Source organism: Opisthocomus hoazin, chromosome 23 (assembly GCF_030867145.1).
Source record: "Opisthocomus hoazin isolate bOpiHoa1 chromosome 23, bOpiHoa1.hap1, whole genome shotgun sequence".
NCBI classification, from domain to species: Eukaryota; Metazoa; Chordata; class Aves; order Opisthocomiformes; family Opisthocomidae; genus Opisthocomus; species Opisthocomus hoazin.
This window is the reverse complement of record NC_134436.1, coordinates 8119427-8138248: the sequence shown is the minus strand read 5'-3', so window position 1 is coordinate 8138248 and position 18822 is coordinate 8119427. Positions and strand designations below refer to the sequence as shown.

The 18822-nt window shown below is 48.8% G+C and overlaps 1 protein-coding gene across 1 annotated transcript; it reads right to left on the bottom strand.

Moving 5' to 3' along the window:
• Positions 1 to 28: 28 nt before the first annotated feature.
• Positions 29 to 16114, bottom strand: LOC104332180 (rho GTPase-activating protein 7). The gene is made up of 12 exons (XM_075442001.1): positions 15931 to 16114; positions 14368 to 14439; positions 12846 to 12927; positions 11368 to 11431; positions 8767 to 10097; positions 8135 to 8305; positions 7272 to 7431; positions 5822 to 6020; positions 4249 to 4468; positions 1844 to 1958; positions 558 to 1467; positions 29 to 212 (listed from the first exon to the last, which is right to left on the bottom strand). The coding sequence occupies exons 3-11, from the start codon at positions 12923 to 12925 to the stop codon at positions 1450 to 1452; spliced, it is 2358 nt and encodes a 785-aa protein (XP_075298116.1). The 5' UTR covers positions 12926 to 12927; positions 14368 to 14439; positions 15931 to 16114; the 3' UTR covers positions 29 to 212; positions 558 to 1449.
• Positions 16115 to 18822: the final 2708 nt, after the last annotated feature.

Sequence of the window (18822 nt, the reverse complement as noted above, 5' to 3'; positions counted from 1 at the left end):
CGAACATTCTGTGATTCTGTGACTCCGCCACCCTCTTTACCTTACTTGCCAGGTGTGAGCAGGTCACCCGGCTTTTGACGTCATCTCTGGCATCCTGCAGCAGAGCGCAGAGCTCCCGGGGGAGCCGGGCAGCCTCAGCCCAGCCCAGCAGTGCAGCACCCATCCCTGGTGCTCGGGGTGCTCGCCTCGTGGAAGTCAGCCAGCCAGGGTGTCTGCAAAAGAGGTCAGACGTCACCCTCGAGGACTGAACCTGAGCGTCGCGCACCAGGGAGGTGAGAAGCTGAGTCAGCAAACCTCGCTGCCGGCTGCACAGCCATCGCGCGTAACCCCGGGGCCAGCCCCGGGCCGCGGCTCCTGCCTCTGCTCTGGGGTTCGTGGGGAGCTCGGCTGTGCGAGGTGGAGCGGCGCAGACGTGGGGCTTTGTGCTATTGGAGGAGGTGGTGCTCTGGATTTCGGTGCGTGCTGTCGTACGCGCGTGTGTGTGTGTGTACATATATATATCTGTGTGTACATATATATCTGTGTGTACATATATATCTGTGTGTACATATAGATACCTGAGGGAGACGCAGGGCAGGCCTGGGAACGGCGGCGGCGGCCGACCGAGCGTCTGTCGGCATTGCGTCCATCGGCGCCGAGGCCCATCGAGGTCGGGTCGGTGGTGGCCGTGGCATCAGCCGCAGTCCAGCGACGGCAGCGGCCGCAGTCACCGGGCAGGGCCACGCGGCGGGGTGCGGGTCCGGCGCGGTGGGCATGGCTGCGGCCGCCCCACGGGTCACCAGCCGATGGGGACAGCCCTGTCCCCGCGGTCCTGGGGTGCCGGCGCCAGCCCCGGCATGGACGGGCACGGCAGCAGGGCTCAGCACCCCTCGCCCAGGGCAGCCCGAGTCGTAGCAGGAGCGTGTGGGGTATCCGCAGGCAGCTCCCGATCCCTGTGGGGCCATTTCGGGGGCGGAGGGGGTCACTTAGGAGCCCTGGCCAGGCTGGGGACTGACGCCATGGGGAGACTGGGGTGCAGGCAGGGCTGGGGGCTGGCATCGCTCAACAGCAAGGGGCTGGTTTGGTGGGGGTCAGTGCTGGGGGCCATGGGGCAGGGCCGCGTGTCGGCTCAGGGGGGCTGTGGGGCATCCCCTGCCCTGCTGCGGCGATGGAGTGGGGTGCGACGGCCCGAGCTGACTGTCGAGATGCTCCAAGGGCTGGCGGCTGCCCAGGGAAACGGGCCAGGCAGGGCAGCCGCCCGGTCCCGCGGTACCTGAGCCGGGACGGCGATGGCAGCCGCGTCAGCCGAGAGTCCAGGTTGTCAGCAGCGTCGGTGGTGATGAGGTCCGCAGCGGAGCCGGGAAGGTGAGTGAGCACGGGAGGTGAGGATCGGGTCCATTGACAGCAACCAGGGTCAGCCACAGCCTGGTGATCGCCAGGCGAGTCCGTCACGACACGGCAAGGCCGGGGTCAAGCCGGAAAGTCCGTCTGTGGGTCAAGGTCCTCATTACCGGAGTCCTTGGCCAGGCCCCAGCAGTAAAACCTCAGCTTCACCCCCCCACTCCCCTGGCCAGAGCCCCCCTGCAAGAGCGGATGGCAGCCCCTGCCCCACGGGCACCCTCCGAGCTGGCCCCGAGCCCAGGAGCCAGACCCCCACTGCAGCTGGGGATGGAGGAACGCTCTCGCAGCCCTTACAAACTTTTGTGGTAAAATCCGTGGTGACACACTGATTTTCCGCGTCCTGGAGTCCACGGGGCTCACGCCAGTCGCGGGCTCAGAGCAGCAGCTGGGCTGGCCGGGACCGCCGCGGGCTGCCTGCACCGGGCTGCTCGGGGCTTGTGCTTCGCCGCAGCGAGCAGCGTACCTGGAAGAGCCTGTTGCACTCCATTATCATGTGGGCCAAGCCCTGCGTCGCTGCCAGGTTCTCGCTCAGCTCCCTCTGGTCCGGTTTCCCCAGGCTGTGCTTCCTCTGACTGGATCTGTGGAGAGGGGGAGGCGAAAGGAAGGAAGATGCTGTGACCCCCCCGCGTACCGCGTGCCCACCCGGCTGGCCTGCCCGGGCGCTGGAAACCAGCAACGTCAGCAAAACCACACTGCGCTGAAGGACCCCGACATCCCAGGCAGGGGCTGACGTTGCGTTACCGCGGCATGCAGCATCCCCTCCTAGCACACCCCAGTGCCCGGGGCAGCACTGACCAGTAACGCAGAATCACAGAATGTCAGGGGTTGGAAGGGACCTCTGTGGGTCACCCAGCCCAACCCCCTGCCCAAGCAGGGTCACCCAGAGCAGGCTGCACAGGACCGCATCCAGATGAGTCTGGAATATCTCTAGAGAAGGAGACTCCACAGCCTCCCTGGGCAGCCTGGGCTGAGGCTCCGTCACCCTCAGAGGGAAGAAGTTCTTCCTCACGTTCAGCTGGAACTTCCTCTGCTTCAGTTTGTGCCCGGTGCCCCTTGTCCTGTCACTGGGCACCACTGGAAAGAGTCTGGCCCCATCCTCCTGACATCCACCCTGCAGATATTTGTAGGCATTTCTAAGGTCCCCTCTCAGCCTTCTCTTCTCCAGGCTGAACAAGCCCAGCTCCCTCAGCCTCTCCTCGCAGGAGAGATGCTCCAGTCCCCTCATCATCCTCGTAGCCCTCCGCTGGGCTCTCTCCAGTAGCTCTTCATCTTTCTTGAGCTGGGGAGCCCAGAACTGGACAGAGTACTACAGATGGGGCCTCACTAGGGCAGAGTAGAGGGGAAGGAGAACCTCCCTTGACCTGCTGGCCACACTCCTCTTGGTGTACCCTGAGATGCCCGAGAAAGGCAAGCCAAGGCTTTATATTCCCCAAACGCATCGTCACGCACTTGGCCAGGACAGCAGTGACCCCAAACTGATTCGTGTGCAGCCTTCAAATACCAAACTCCTTAGATACTGTGTAGATCCTTTTAAATCCTTCAGCCCCCAAACGCCTTTCAAAAACAGTCCCCTCTTTTAATTCATCATCATTACATGACATCATTAATCCTGGTCCGATACTTTTATCTGTGTGCATTCCTGCCAAGTGGCTTGGAAATCAGGTGGAAGACAAGCGTCCTCAGCGCCGCTCCTCGAAGTCGGACCTGTCAGCTCCTGCCCTTTGAAGTCAGAGCCCTGCACCACGGCGTTAATGCCCGGTTACAAAAAAGCTGAAGCTTCAAAGCATCCTGGCTTCTGAACGGTGACAACACAGAGAAAACCCCGTTTCTATTTTCGGTCCTACTCTCCCAGCGTGACGTTTGTGTAAAGCAAAGCGGCACAGCAGCTCTCAAAGGACGGCTCCCAGGCGCCCGAACACAGCCGCGACCCGGGAAGGAGCCGTGGCTGCTGCAGCTCCATCGCATCCCAGCTGCCCTCACACGACCCCCCGGCTCCCTGGCCCGCGCAGAGCTGGGCAGCGCGAGGCGGTTCCAGACGCTTCGTGCCATTCGCAAGAGCAGTGCTGAGCGTTTGCTTCCCCCTCTCTGTGCTGTCCCGAAAGACGCCAGCAGCACAGCTGGCAGCTTCTGCTTGGAGCCTCATCCTGCGGTCCCCGTGGGAGGCGATGGACCCTGCTGGGTGCACCATGTTTCCATCACAGCCAGCTCTCCTTTTCTGCCCTGATACGTGTCTGTCCGTACGCAGGAGCACGGAGAGAAGCCAACAGCCCAGCCTCAGGAGACCAGATAAGGCACGATGCTCGCAGAGGTTGTCTGCTTTGGACCGGGGGCACCTTCCTGCCCGCACGTACAAACAGGGGATGTTACGCAACCCAGATACTTGTGAAGATAAATTTACGGGATCCCTGTGGCTCAGTTTGGCAGGAACGATCCCCTGCTCACCCAGCAGAACGAGTGCCAGCAACTCCAGCGATCTGCCGGGTATCTGCTGGGCCTTACAGCTGTGCCAGGGCAGAGGCCACCAGTGCAGGAGCTGCGTTCGCAACGGCCATCACCACCTGGGTGCAGCCAGCGGCCACGTGCTGGGCTCCCAGGCAGCCGAGTGCTGCAGCGGTGGGGGACGCAAGCTGGCTCGCACGCGGGCTCGCCAGGAGCCTGCCAACGGAGCCTCACCGCTGCTCTCTGCACTGGGCAGGGAGCTGCTGGATCACCGTGGGACCTCAGCAACCCTGTCTGAGACAAACCCCAAGATGCACACACTACTTCCGCCGTTAAAAGCAGACGCGGATCCTAGGCCAGCTAGAGAAAGCGTTGTTCCAGCCGAGGACGCTACGGACAGCAGCAATGCCAGCATCAAGGCGCTCATACCTAGTGGAGGAGGAGGAACTGTCCCGTCTCAGGGTGTTGAGGTGAAACAGTGAAGGTGCCAGACAGACGGCGATGTTGGTTGGGGTCATCTGGTTCTCCTCAACAAAAGCCACCACGTCTCGCAGGAAGAAGAGGAGGATTTTCAAAGCTTCTCGGTTCTCCTTTGGGAGGAGGAGAATAGCAGCCTGGACAGCCTGAAACTGCTGATCCTTTGGCACATCTGAAAACAGAAAAAGTGATGAAAAACGCATGTGAGGTGCCGAGGAAGCGTCCATCACCAGAGCCCCGAGCAGGGCACTGAAGCTGTAGGTTCAGCTGTTTTCCTCCCACCCCGGCTCACGCCAGACGAGGCAAAGGCCGTTGTCACAGTCACATCACACCAGGGCGGTTCTCTCCCACCACCTGTCAAGAGGCACATTCACCCCTCGTGATGCTGGTGCTTGGCTTGCAATTCATCATGAGCACCGTGCTAAAGAACTTATCCTGAACCGGCGCTGGTCACAACCCAAACAAGGGCTTGTCTAGCTGTAAAACACTGCTCTGGAAGGATACTTTGGAGCAGATCACTACTCTGCTGCCTTTCCTTTCAGCTTCTGACATGAAGAGACCAGATACTCCCAGGTAACTCAATTCAGAGAACGATACTCTGCCAACAGCTTTTAATTCCCATCGAAGCCCGGTGAACCTGTGTGCCCAAGCAGCTCCGAAGGGCCAGCCGGTATGGTTCACCCTGCCACTCACCGCCCGACCACCAGGATTTCTCCAGCTTACACCACTACAACGGGTAGAAGAGCACTTCCCCTTCAAGTAGACGCACACAGGCAGAGCACACACAAAACATGCTTTTTGGTGAAAGCAGCACATTTCTCATCTCCTAAAGACAGAGTAATTTAATCTGGGTACTTGCTCAAGTCACACGTGGCACAAAATGGGTGAGTAGGGTGAGTAGAATTCAGTTGTTCGCTGTTTCTACCCCAAAACAAGAGGCGGGGGGGTGGAAAGTGGCCAAGTTCTAATCAATGGAAAAAAACAGTTCCACATCCCTTGGACGTAGGAATCACGGACATCCTCACAAAAAGGATTTGAGGAGGTGAAAAGAAAACTTGCATCAAACAAAGAAATAACTCGATTCTAAAAGCCTGACAGGTTAAAAAATAAAACCCAATCAAACTTTCGCGAACCTGCACGGTGCACAGGACGGCAGTAGCTCGTGTACTCAGATCAATAAAAGTCACATCAAACAGGCTGAAAGCCAGGCCGCTCAGAGATCCCACACTTTGACTTTCAAAACCTTTTCTCGGAAGAAGCAGCAACCTGCCTGTAGCAACATCATCGTAAGTCCCCACAGCGAATTCCCCCTCAACCCAGCTGCTTTTTGAAAGTGAATTCCCTGAGGGCAAAGTTCTGGAGATGGAGCCTGTTTAAACCTGTATTCAGCGCCAGATTTCAGTTTCTCGACGTGTCTCCTCTGTCTACACGGGGACACAGCGCTGGTCCTAGTCTGGCCACTGCCCTGCACAGCTGACTATGAAGATATTCAAGGAACTGGAAAATTATAGCTTTTGGGACCTACATTGGTAGATGTGGAGGAAGGATTCACAGAGCCTGCTGGTAAATATAGGCTCGGGGAGGTCTCGGAAATACTGCTTCACCATATCGGCCACATCAAACGCCGACTGCCCTTCGTAACACACGTTGTGCGGGTTGCTTTCATTCATTTCTCTCAAAGACAGAATCCTGGATTTAACACCGGATTTTCGGAACAGGCCAACCTACAGGTGAAAGAAAATATTAATGACATAGAGAGGACTCACCAGGAATCAAACCTCTGACAAACAGCTGATCCTTCACTTTCCTTTTGGTAGCTAGGATCCCATGGTAGTGGGATCTAACGTCAAAATATTTTTGTATTTTTAGAAGCAGCACGGACTTTCCTTCCAGGTAAACCATGACCGATGCCCACAGAACTGGCTGTGGAAGACATACCAGTTCTCATGTTTGTTTGCTTGCTTTTATTTACTGTAAAATTCACCTTTTTTTACTTTTAAAATAATTCCTATTGACAGCTGTTGGTTGCTTGAGCAGCCTGTGCTCTAACTTTGGAGCGCGCCAATGTGTGTTCACCCGACAGCAAACGTACACTGCTGCCCATGCTGGAGAAACCAACCCAGACTGGGAGAACCACAAGGTTCGGGTTTAACATCGGATGTGTCTGGTGCATCTAACACGTCTACAGGTTCGCAAAAGGCAGTTGCAATTCTGAAGGAAATTATTATTTCATTTTTAGTATGAATATTAATCTAGTTTCAGACAAAAACCTAGATTTAGAAGCTTCCCGTGAACTCGACCTCCACGAAGCTTCTGCTGAAAGATTCACCGTGTGCCACTGAGCCAGCATTTACTTTCATTGGTTTACTTATCTCGACTGAGTAGCTACCATGCTGCCTGCACAAGAAGCTGACAGCTCACGCTCCAGCATGTGCCACCGAACCGCCCTGTAACGTCACAGGACGCACCCATTTTTGTGCTGCAGCATAGCACTGCGCACCTCTACACTTGCAAAGCACAGGAAAATGAAAGCCCTTTCTTTAACGAACATCTCGTGTCACGGGGTCTCCCATTTCTACCCCCTGTGCTACAGAAATAGCATATGGAGCACACGCTTTCACTGCCGCGCACACACCTCCGCGTAGTGGTTAAATGCGGATTTGAGCTCCGGCAGAAGATGCTACAGGCGCTGCTCTAATATGCTTTATCTCTGCTCAGTGGTACGTTTCAGCTGAACCAAGATTAATTGTCACGTTAGCTCTGGCACTCCCAGCAGAACACAGAGGGAATAACGACATCGTGTGGTCGATTCACCTCCCAAGGAAGCAAACTGCTGCCTCACCAGGAGAAGACAGCTTGACTGCCTGCATCACGAGACCCGACTGCAGACAGTTTTGGCGAGGAAGCGGAGGTTGGCTCCCTGGAGCAGATCTGGCCATGGAACAGAGCTGCCCTGGGCTGCCTCAAGCTCGTACCTGGTCAAGAAAGTGGCTTCTTAGGTAGTCCAGCGCTTGCAGTATGCCGTTCGGCAGCGGGCGGCTGGTTCGCTGGACGTTCAGAAGCAAAGGAACCCCAAACACATGCTTGTCCTTGTAGTCAGAGGCTTTTATTTTTTTAATGAACTTTGGTATAGTCCTGAAAACAAAACCCAGGGCATCCAACTTGTTAGCTCTGCAGCACAGCTCCGCCTGCTACGTTAATTAGGTGCGCTGGAAAGGATTTAATTAGACCTTCCGCATCCCCAAATTCTGCCACGTACCTGTACACATATCATTGTGAGATGTAGAGAAAATCGCTAAGGACAATTACAGGAATGACACCCTGATTTCAAAGCTGAAATCAGCTTTAATAACACATCCTCATGTGAAATATGGTCCGTCCCTTTAGGACACCGCAGGCTTTTTTCACTGCCTTTTGCATTCAAGTAGCAGATCCCTATCACAAGATGCTAACGGGTATTTCCAAGCCCCAGGAGTGACTTTGTCATTGTTTCAGTTCAAGCAGGGACGTGGTGCCGAAGAGACGGATTCCCAGCCCAGCCAGCTCTCCCCTCAGGTCCTGCAGTCTCTGTGAAGGACCTCTGACAAAGCCCTGCAAATGGGCAGCTCTAAACCTGTAACGTGCTTTAAAATCAGTGACAACCTAACCACCAGCGAGGAGCGCAGCCCACAGCAGAGGAAATCCCGGAGCCATTGAACTAACCATGAAGCTGCCAGCGGTTTAACAGGATGAAATTCCTCATCTTGGACACGTGTGGTCTAGGCAGACAAGGAAACTCACCAGCTGACAGCAAATCCTCTCTTTCCAATGCAGATTGCTTTAGCATTAGCCCACTTACCAGTTCCAGCCCTGCTTGCTGGACGGGGAGTATCTGTCCATCAGAGCAGTGAGTTTCAGCAAAGCCAGCTTTTGTGTCCGGGCTAGCTGGGCAGCTGACTGGCTGCCAGCCTGGATGGAAAGGCTTCCCAAGGTCACGCTCTCTTCCGCAGGCCAGTGTTGCGTCCCGTGCCTGTGGGATAAATGTTGTTCAAGCTTAGGACTATTCCCATTGTCCCTGTTCGTTTTCTGCCTGCATCTGTGAAGTGCCTAGGACTCTACACGACCTGCAGTTCCCAAGCACCACGTGGTTTGTTGCGCTTAAACAAGGTCCTTCTCATCCAGGAGGTACTCTAGCAATACAAACTGTTTCAGCAAGAAATACAGCAAGCTAACCACAAAGTCTGACTCCAAATATCGAAGTGCTCATGCAGATTGTGAGTGCCCTGCTTGCGACAGAGGTCAGAGCAGATGTAGACACCAGAGTGCCTACAGACCAGCAGTACCGGGCACCAGCGGTGCAGACCCTGCTAACCAGAACAGACGTGCTTAAGCAGACTTTGTTCTGGAAAAGCAATTACATTTTGAGTGGAGAGAATCAACGAGGAAAGGTTCCCAAGGGCAGTCTGCTAGGGAAACCCAAGGATGGCTGACCTGTTGATCTTTTTAGATTCTGTCATGTATGCCAGGTCTGCAGCACTGATCTCCTTGCCCAGTTCTTCCTCAGTGGTTGGGAGGTCTGCTGCTGAGCCCTCTGTTTCAAAACAGATTTGTTTAGGTGAGGATGGATACAAAGAGGTGAAGTCACTGGCAGAGCCCGAATCCTCATCATCTGAGAACTTCTGGGTCCACTGATCAACCAACTTTTTGAGACCATTGACATCTTCTATAACACTGTTCATTTCTGAAAAAACATCATCATCACCACCTTCCATTGCCTCCAACTTATCAAATTCAATACTGGGCATGTTGTCGTATACACTGAGCCTGTTATCTGCACACGAAAGGGGACTCCTGGGGGCTTTGGAGTCCTTGGAACTGCTTCCGCTCTGGCTCCTTCTGCACCCATGAAAACTCCCCGTCCTCCAGTTCACGGAAGAATTGTCCACGGGAGACAGGGAACTGTATGGAAGTGTTTTGGGGAAAGTGCCAGGTTTATGGCCTGGTGGTATTTGAAACATCTGGTTCGTTTGTAACTTCATGTCATTTTTCAGGTTTTGCTGAGATAGGTCATTCCACAGCAAGAGCTTGCTAGAATCCAAGTCCTCTGCGTACACCCCCCTTCCTGCATAGTGACTTCGTGATTTTATAACAGGACTTGGAGTGCTCACTGTGCTGCTATTTTCAGACTGGTTGCTGCTATTGCAGGTCTGGGAAGAAAAGGAAACATTGTTTGTTTGGATGCCAGAGAGGTCAGAAATATTTACGCAGTTCAGCCTCTTCATCTTTTCTTCACTAAGTCCTTCCAGAAGAACAGGTTCACCTATTGTGGGTTTGGCCTTTGACTGACCACTCCTTAAGTTGCTGCTCCTTAAATGCAACTTCTCCATTTTCTTTAGAAGGTTCTTCCTCTTTTTGTGTGGTGATTTATCCAAAATCTTCTCCTCACTGGTAATATTTAAAAAGTCACTGGGAGGAGAAGAACAGCTGAAGGTAGAGTCCAGTGAAGCCACTTTAATTGAGGAACACTTTGAGGAACTCGTGCTGGTTTCCACATCTTCAAAAGGTTTTGGGAAGCTAGCAGTGTCACTATCACCACTGCTAGTACTGTGAATCGAGGACACGTCATGTTTCTCGTCGTGATCCAGGACAGCAGCCTCATTGCTGGTGCTCTTCAGCATTGGACTGCCTGGGAGCGATGCACTAGCACCTTCCTCTCCGGGGAAACCTTCTAGGCTCCCGATACGAGACCATCTCTGACTGCATCTTTCGTAAGCCCACTTGTTGCTTATTGCACAAGGTTCATCATCTTCAGAGTCATTGCTCTTAGAAGGGAAGAAAAAAAAAAAAGTACAGTTCAAGGGCAAAGTATGGCAAACTTTAGATGACCAAAACAAGCAACAGAAAAAGGAACTTAACTTATCTCGCTACCTCCAAAACCCCCAAGACCAACATAAGGCAATGCAATCATTCAGTTACTGAAGGTCTGCCCTGAGCTCTTTTCTGTTAGTTGAAAAACATGCTGACAGCTTGCTCCCAAGCATGCTGACAAATCTGGTAAGTTTACCACAGGAAAAGGTGACAGATTTGACCTGAGGATGAAAAATTCTCTTTCACGGCAAATGCATTTTGAATTCAAAATTCAAGATTCAAATCGGTTTTGAAAGAAAATTGTATTACATGGCCTTTCCTAAAGCCAACCCCATCAGACACTTTCACACTTCTGTGACCAAAAGTCATCCACTTTCAGATACAGAAGCATTTGGCTGCAGGATTGTGGCAGCACCAACATCTGTTGCGTCCTCGTGGAGACCCCAGCCTCACTGGCCATTTGCCCCAGCTGCTCTGTTTGCCATGTTGTCCCCACACCGGGCGGGCGGGCGGCCGGCAAACTGCTCTGGGGATGGGAACGACCTGCCTCTTCTCTGCGGACCCGCTCATGCCTCTTTCTTTCCTGATGGTCGAGTGGAACTTTCCAAAAAACTAGACATTTTTCCAAAAGATGGCATTATTTTCTCGCTAGTCCTGCAGTTATTCCATGGTATCTAAGAGTCTTTACAATCCTGGTGTTAATCAGCCAAGTTGTGGCTATAACTCTCTTTTTTTGCAGGAGAGGACAAAGCCAGCACAGCTAAAACCTATCCACCTTCTGTTGGCTGGACATTTGACATTGGCTGACACCCTTTGGATTGGCCACCTTCATTTCTTATCCTTCGCTCAGTCAGTAAGAGGGAAATTTCACTTTCAGGCCTTACACAAGACGTGAAACGACTTAGGAAAGCAATAAAAGGCACACTGAGGTGGGGCCTTGGTGTAACTATTGGACAGTAATAAGTGTCAAATTATGTTTAGAAACTGTTTCAAAACCCACCCCTAACCTACCTTACAAAGTTACAAAATGAACATTACATAATTTTGATCTCCATTACTATGTTTTCAGCAGAAAATGCAAGTGGAAGAGCTTTGCAGGATGGAAAAGAACAGAAAAAAAAGATCAGAAATTGCTAATCCTTAACGGACCTTTTAAAAACCAGTTTTTATGTTACAGCTAAACACATATTAAATGAGAAAATTAACTGTGTTTTATAAACATACCTGTTTCCTGTGTCGGCTTATTTCCACTTTCATTGATGCACACTTGTTCAGTGTATTCAACCGTCTAGGGTATGAGAAAACAGACAGAAGTTTTGCATATAAACTATTTTATTTCTTGTAAACGTACACGCACCGAACTAGTTGTGAACTTCTACCACAGAGTCTTCATTATCGGTGTCAAATACTGACATGATGTTAGAGGATTTCCATCCATTTTGCCAAAACCAGCACCAACTAACAACCCCATGATGTTTACAGTTCCAGTTCTGCCATCTTAAAATTAGAGAAAAGGACCATAATTAATCAGTTAATTAAAAATCATATGATGAACTGTAATGATTGTGAAAAACTGTGTATGGATTTAAGATTATGAAAATGAAAGAAACTCTGAGTGGGCTTCTTAAAAAAAATAAAAAACAAATGAAGGCATAATGTCTGTCCTTGGAAGGATTTATTATCTTTATTATCTATAATTTTAATTAAAACTTGTGGAATCAATAAGGCCCCACATGAGTCAGTCACATAACTGTCAAACAAATATTTGGCATCAACAGGGAGGCACGCTGACAGGAACGCTTACGACGGAAGTCATGTTGAGAAACAAACTCTATCCGAAGGCGTCTGTGCACCAGAGATGTATATGCAAAGAGCTCTCGTTACATGCAGAATTTGAATTCAGGTGACGTAACAATACAGCAAAGGACCAAACCGATTTGCCAGAAAAGGAACTTCCCAGGCCCTTAAGAGTTAGAAATTCTAAATGCATCTCTTGGTGGGATGGCCACGGATAGTCTGGAGTTCACTTTGTCTGCTAAACAATCTCCTAATGAGAAGGCTTCAGGAACTGCAGTCAGTAGTAAAGCAAAGTGCCTCTGTGCTATCCTGGCACTCTTACACGGGGAGAGGCCAAAAAACATTGAGTCCGACTTTGCACTGACGAAGAAACTCCACTTGTGTGCTGTGAACAGCAGTGGCAAAACTGTAATTTTAGATCAATGCCTTTGCTCCTCACTCAATAATATATTCAGGAAAAGAAAACAGAAAATGTCTCTCTTGTGCACATCATTTTTGCTGTTGAAAATTTTGCTCGATGAGAGCTCAGTAGTCAGAGGAAGTCCCTGCACTCTGTAAGATGCAATGCTAACGAGCCAACTGTCCTGCTACCCTACGCTTGCAGGGAACCGATTATTCTTCCTCAGCCCGCAGACATTTCACCTCACAGAAAAGACAGATTTGACACCTAGTATAGCGTCACTGAGACCTTGGCTGAAGAAGACCTGCAGACATGTGCTTGCTTTACCTTTAAATTCTTAAAACAACCAACATCAGTGGTACTGAAGTATGTGCTTAAGTGACTTCCTTCAGTCGCAGCATTGGCGACTTGGTTCATCTCTGACAAAAATTGAAGTATGAAAAGGTGAATGATAAATAACTATGGAGCCTGGATGTATTAAAAATGATTCATAATTAATGTTTACCTGAATAGTGATTCAATCTCATCTTCGTCTAAAAATTCATGATCTTTCCTCACAGTTTTTACATCAATAGGAAACTGCATATCTGTAAACAAAGAAGTTGAATCTGAAATCTGAGTTACAATTGCAAAGACTTTGACTTTTGCAATCTATTTATCATAGGTGAAATAAATCTACACCTATTTCTATATATTCACACAAATGTCCTTCAAGGAAGTGAGGATCAGTTCCTTAGAGCAAGTGGGAGGATAAATCTAGGTATCTATTTGCTGTCACACGCTACAGGTCGACAAGCGTTGGCTGCCCTTCCAGGAGCTTACAGTGACTAAATACGATAGCCAAGAAGCACAAAATTAAAGTTTTGAGTTGGTTAGGTTCTCTAAAAATTCTGCCTTCAAGTACAGCATCAAAGTAGGAGCATTTTACATGAGCTTTTGCTGACGGCAAGGTACAAACAGCACATGAGATATGCTCTTTGACGAGTCATGCTGTGCTTCAAGCTCATCGCTACACAGGCCTGGAGTTCAACGTTTCAGCTTCTGAGATTTAACCTGGCAGATGAGGATGGTAAGATCCATCAGTGTTTTCTTGGCTTACTCTTTAAACTTCACCTGCCTAGCAAAGTCAGGACGCCGCGTAACCAGCGAGGTAGTACAGAGGATTCGTTATTCAGAAGCATGACAACATACATTTCCAAAAAACCCAGAAGTTTGACAGCCCATATAATAAAACCCGCTGTAGTCAAACAAGAAGCATTTCCATGAGACGTCGTGTTTCACAGCATACAGCTTTCAAATTGGGCTCTGTTGCTCGACTCCTAATTTTTGATTTTGCAATGAACAGAGGAGTTGGGAACAAGAGCAGGCAGAAGTTGCTGCTAGTTCTTTTAACTGTAGTTCTCCCGTAATAACAGACTAGCTTTCGTTACATTCAATGTCTGTAAGAATAAACATATTTTGAAGAACAGTTTTAATGTATAAGAACAAGTGTTGTCTGAAACTTATACGAGTTCTCAACAAATCCACATTTCCTGCACAAGTAACAAGTGCTCTTTGTAGCTTTGGCAACACGAAAACCTGCTGAAATTGCATTGTTTGACTGTGGCTGCCTGCCTCTGAGTATCTGCTTTAAAAACTTAGGATTGTAAGATGATTTTTTTCCAACTTTCTCTTTCAAAACACCAGTAGAACAACCTTGCTCAAGGCCACAGGCTGGAGAGCCTTTGATTTTGCGTGCCATCAGTGAGTCGGGAAAAAATCCCAGCGCTCCAAGGAAAAGAGCCTGCCGAAATCATAAGCAACTAAAAATCACAAAAGCAGACCTTTGGCTGAGCTGCAGTCTAACAATAACCAGACAAGATTTGGTCCCTTACAGAATTCTACAGAGCCCATGCTAACCCAGTTAAGATGTCACTCCTGCAGGAACACACCCCGGGTTGCTGATTTCCTGCAGGTTTGCATGTTACACAGATATTACAGAATTGGGAAGTGCTTCCATCGAAAGCATCGAGTCTTTGGGATCGTACCTTCGAACAGCTGAGCATACTGGGGAAAACCGGCAGCTCTCAGCCAGTCGCAGGCTTCTCTGGCTTCAATTTCTGCAATGAGAATATAAAATTGTCTACTTACAGTGTTCACAAGAGTCAGTGCTTTCACAATACAAGCAAGCTAGTTTTATCTGGTGGATTCTCAGAGGATCTGCTCTATGAATGTTTTGCTAGTGTACTACTAAAAACAAATTTTTGTATCTGACACAATTCTATGTAGATAGCTCTGGAGTAGTCGTTCCAACTAAATAAATAGCGAACGTACGAGATTCTAGATATGAGCACATACTCGAGATGCTGTACATTGGTGTACACCAGCTGCCCCTGAGATCTGGACAGAGAAGCATCTGCTGTATGTCGAAAGGAGTCACCAGAGAAGGGTGTGTGATACACATGTCCATGCCCTCGCCCAGCAAAGCCTGTTCACGCGTTCCAGTCCTGAGAGATGGTGATAAGACGCAAACAAATCCTATAAATAAACCTCAAATGCTATCACAACATTAATAATGCTGGACACAGCCTAAGCGTTCCCAGAACAAGAGTTCTCAGGAGTACCTGTTGCTAGGGTCTATCAATATTTATTTCCTTGTCAACTACCAACGCGACTTGGCAGTCACTTCGGCACGGCAGATGTCAAGAATTAACTGCTCGTTCTGCGACAATTCATAAAGCCCGATGGCCAATACTGGAACATTCCACAGGAGCAGCATGCAACTTCACAGAACCCCAGAACGCTCACCAGCTGCCTCAAAAACATAAACATCTTTAGCATGAGGACACACCAACAGGCTCAAAACTCTGCAAAGCCTAGAAATTACTGGGTCTGTTGAAGAGAAGAGGGTTCCCACACCACACTTACTGCAAGTCTCTGTGTACTCCGGCACACGTGGCAACAGACACCAACCAAAAGGCAGAGACTACTTTGAAAGAAATCTTTTTAAAAGTACCTTAAAATCAAACACGCTTAGTAGCAAGAAATGTTTTTAAAGCACCTTAAAATGTAGCAAGCTGGGCTAGAGGAACAGACCTGTTTCTTACAGCATTTTTCTTCACACTTCCACTCAAAGGTTAGGATTCCAAGGCACTTCACATCCATACCTGTTCAAATTCGGTGCTTGCTTTGCTCTGACTTCTCAGTCATCAGTGCAACAGACTGAAGAAACTCATCAAAAAACTTACAGAACTTCCATGATTTTATTATTCTACCTCTAAACTTTGGATTATTTCCATTATCGCTGGATTCTTTTGGACAATGCCACCTATAACAAAGGCTTTCCTGCTCAAAACTCTATGGCTTTTTCATCTGAGAATAAAGCGATACCACAGCATGATAAGGATATTTCTACATAAAACAGATGCATGATTCCTTTTTTTTTCCCCAAACTGCAGAATAGAAACTAATTTCTTCCACAATAGCCTATATATACTCTGCCTACTTTTATTACTATACTCAGTGCTGTAATTTATTATAATCTTTATCAGAACACATCGTTTACTGAATACCAAGACATGGGACTGGTGAAACATGAGCATGGTACTCACGGAGCAAAACAGGAAAGGAAAAACTCTGTAGCAAAGAGCCAGGAGGATGACCGGTGAACCACTAGAAGTCTTCACAAAGATAAAGTGATTTTCACTTAGAAGAACCCAGCAGACTCACTCAACAGCTCAGCTGAGGGAAACTCTAGCTGTCCTCATTTCAGACCTGATGTCCAACAAGCCCTGTTGAGCTGGCGCACAGTGTTCCTGAGCTCGGACAGGAGAGTGACTGTGCAAGAGCTGAAGCTTCCCCAGTTCCCAGCACGCTAAAAGCACAACTCTATTTTTAGAGCAAACCAAGCCGCCAACAGTGATGCAAATAAGCACAGGCTAGAAAATATTTTGCAGCTAGCGATGACATTTACAACGAATATGACTGAAAACGCGGTGACATTCTCACTCTTAGAGCTGGCCTCTTCCACAGGACAAGGACACGGGAGCTGGGGGGATTTTCTTTGCGGATGTAAATCTTCAGGCCTTTTAATGTAGCTTTGCACAGTCCCATGTCGCAATGCCTCTGCTGAGTTAGGACACAACACATGCAGCACTAAGAAGTTCTTGGCCTGCATGTCTACAATTATTATACATTTTATATTATTATATATAATAATATATAATATACAATATGCAACATATATATTATATAATATATAAAATACATATCATTATATATTTTATATTATTATATATAATAAGTGTAGGCATAAAATATAAATATTTAAAAAGTCATATTGTACTATATCACCATTAGATTTGCTGTGATTATTTCATTGCTAAAATAACCACTGAAAGGGTCCTACCAACACTGCTATATTTCAGGGGTGTCTGTGCTGTGTCCTCCCAGTCCTGCTGGAAATTTAAATCATAAAGGGTGAATGGATGCCTAGGAATTTTACTCTGATGAAAGAAAATTCCCAGGCCAACCTATATTACAATGAAAATGATCAATATGAGAGGAAGAAATAAGAGGAAAATAAGAAATAATTGCTCAACAGGAAAGAAGTGCCCTCCATAGGGCTGCACTTAGTACTGGGGCGCAGGACTGCTTTGCTTTCTCCCATGTGCAGCCTGAAGGACAAGTGAAAACTTGCTATACAGCAAAGGCAGAATGCAGATGAAGCACCCCAGCAGTGCTCTCCATCAGGGACCCCGGGGAGCTCTTAAGCTCTGAGAATTAAAGTCACGGAGACGTAAAAGAATAGCAATAATCACAAGTAGCACTAGCGGCTAACACTAATACACCCACCTTGGGCAGAAACTCTTATAAACGTGCAACAAGTACTTACAAATCCTGCTCTAATGGAGATGCTAAAGTGACGGTCACAGTTCTGGCAACTGGCACGATGCTTGAAGGCATGCGTTTGAAAGAGGCCAAAGTTCTGTGTAAGATTTCCTCATGAAAAGCAGAGAGTGTCTTCCTGAAGACTCTTTTGGGCTATTGAGAGGGCCCTCACGCTGTTTTTTTTTGCCAGACAAATAGCATAGATGAGTCATTTGTGCAGAAGACTCATTCCTAGCTTCCGATCCTAGCTTGGCTTCACAGGCTGCCCGCTCCGCCTCGCCATGCAGTGATGGCACGCACCTTCCCAGCTAGCCCCACCAACCAGTTGGAATCTGCTTTCCCATTTCTGCAGTCACACAGTTACTACAAAACAAACTCTCAGGTTTACCAACCAACTTTTAAGATAGATGTATTAATAAACACAAGCTGATAGCAATTTCTTCGTTCTTCTTGATGTGAGAATAGCTGCTCAGATGCTTGCTGGAGAGAAGTTAGCTCTTCCTGAACAGAAACTGGAAATGGGGGAGCCTTCAGAAAACCGGTATAGGGCAGCACCCCCAAATACTATTGCAACTACAGCCTGTGAGCTCGACGTCGTACCAGAGGATGACAATTTTTTAACAGCTCTTTTGGGTCGTATCTGCATACCTGAAACAGCAGAGCAACCTAAACATGTGACCTCCTTCTCATGAACTGATTTCGTAGTTAAGCAGATGAAAAAAAAATTCATTTCCTCCAGAGCTTACTATTCTATCTTAGATTTGAGTCTGCCAGCAAAATTTCCATGCCAAGCCAGCTGCTTCCTCATGGGTGATGGGTGATAGGTTCCTACCAGATGTTTATGAGAAGCAACACGCAAAGCATGTGACCCGTGCCATCCCATGGCTGTACCATGTTACACAGATTCATTCTGTGCTGAAAATGATGCATAGAATTATAGAATCATTAAGGTTGGACAAGACCTCTAAGAACTTGAAATCCAACCATCAACCCATCAACACCATGCCGGCTAAACCATGTCCTGAAGTGCCATGACTACACGTTTTTTGAACACCTCCAGGAATGGTGACTCGACCACTGCCCTGGGCAGCCTGGTCCAATGCTTTCAGCCCAGTCCCACCAAAACCAGTACTCAAACTGATGGCTGTGCCACAGCCTGCGCATCCCAGCAGCCCCCAGCAAACCTCGCCCTCCGTGCTGCGCCTCTCCATGCTTCGTTGCCCCTTCCCTCTGGAGCCCCGGGATCTACAGCAGCTTGGCTGACATCCACTTGTCCTCATGGCCTGAAAAACCACCTTCCCCGACCTGAGCACTGTCCTGTTTGCAGAGTGGAGAGCAAACCCAGACTCCCAGGTACTTGGAAATCAGATGCTACGACGTGTGTTACATCTCCATCTGAACGAACACGGATGTTAACAGGCATGCTTGCATTCTTAGTTTAACTAATAGTGAAAACACATCTGTGCTGAGCTTTAGGCATTCCCTCCGAGATGTTTTCCTCATGAGAAGCAGCACTTTCCTAACAAGGGAGAGGCAGCAACTGGAACCAATGAGAAGCTGCATACGAACAGGCCAGTCAGCCCTACCACGAGGTGATCTCCAACTTCACCTAA

Bases quoted from the DNA above. Each gene is read 5' to 3' on its own strand.
- LOC104332180 (XM_075442001.1), bottom strand. From the start codon at position 12,925: ATGCAGTTTCCTATTGATGTAAAAACTGTGAGGAAAGATCATGAATTT. The intron at 11,432-12,845 runs GTAAACATTAAT...CTCATACCCTAG, and splicing joins GAGATTGAATCACTATTCAG to ACGGTTGAATACACTGAACA. The intron at 8,306-8,766 runs GTCAGCCATCCT...TTTATCCCACAG, and splicing joins GAATCTAAAAAGATCAACAG to GCACGGGACGCAACACTGGC.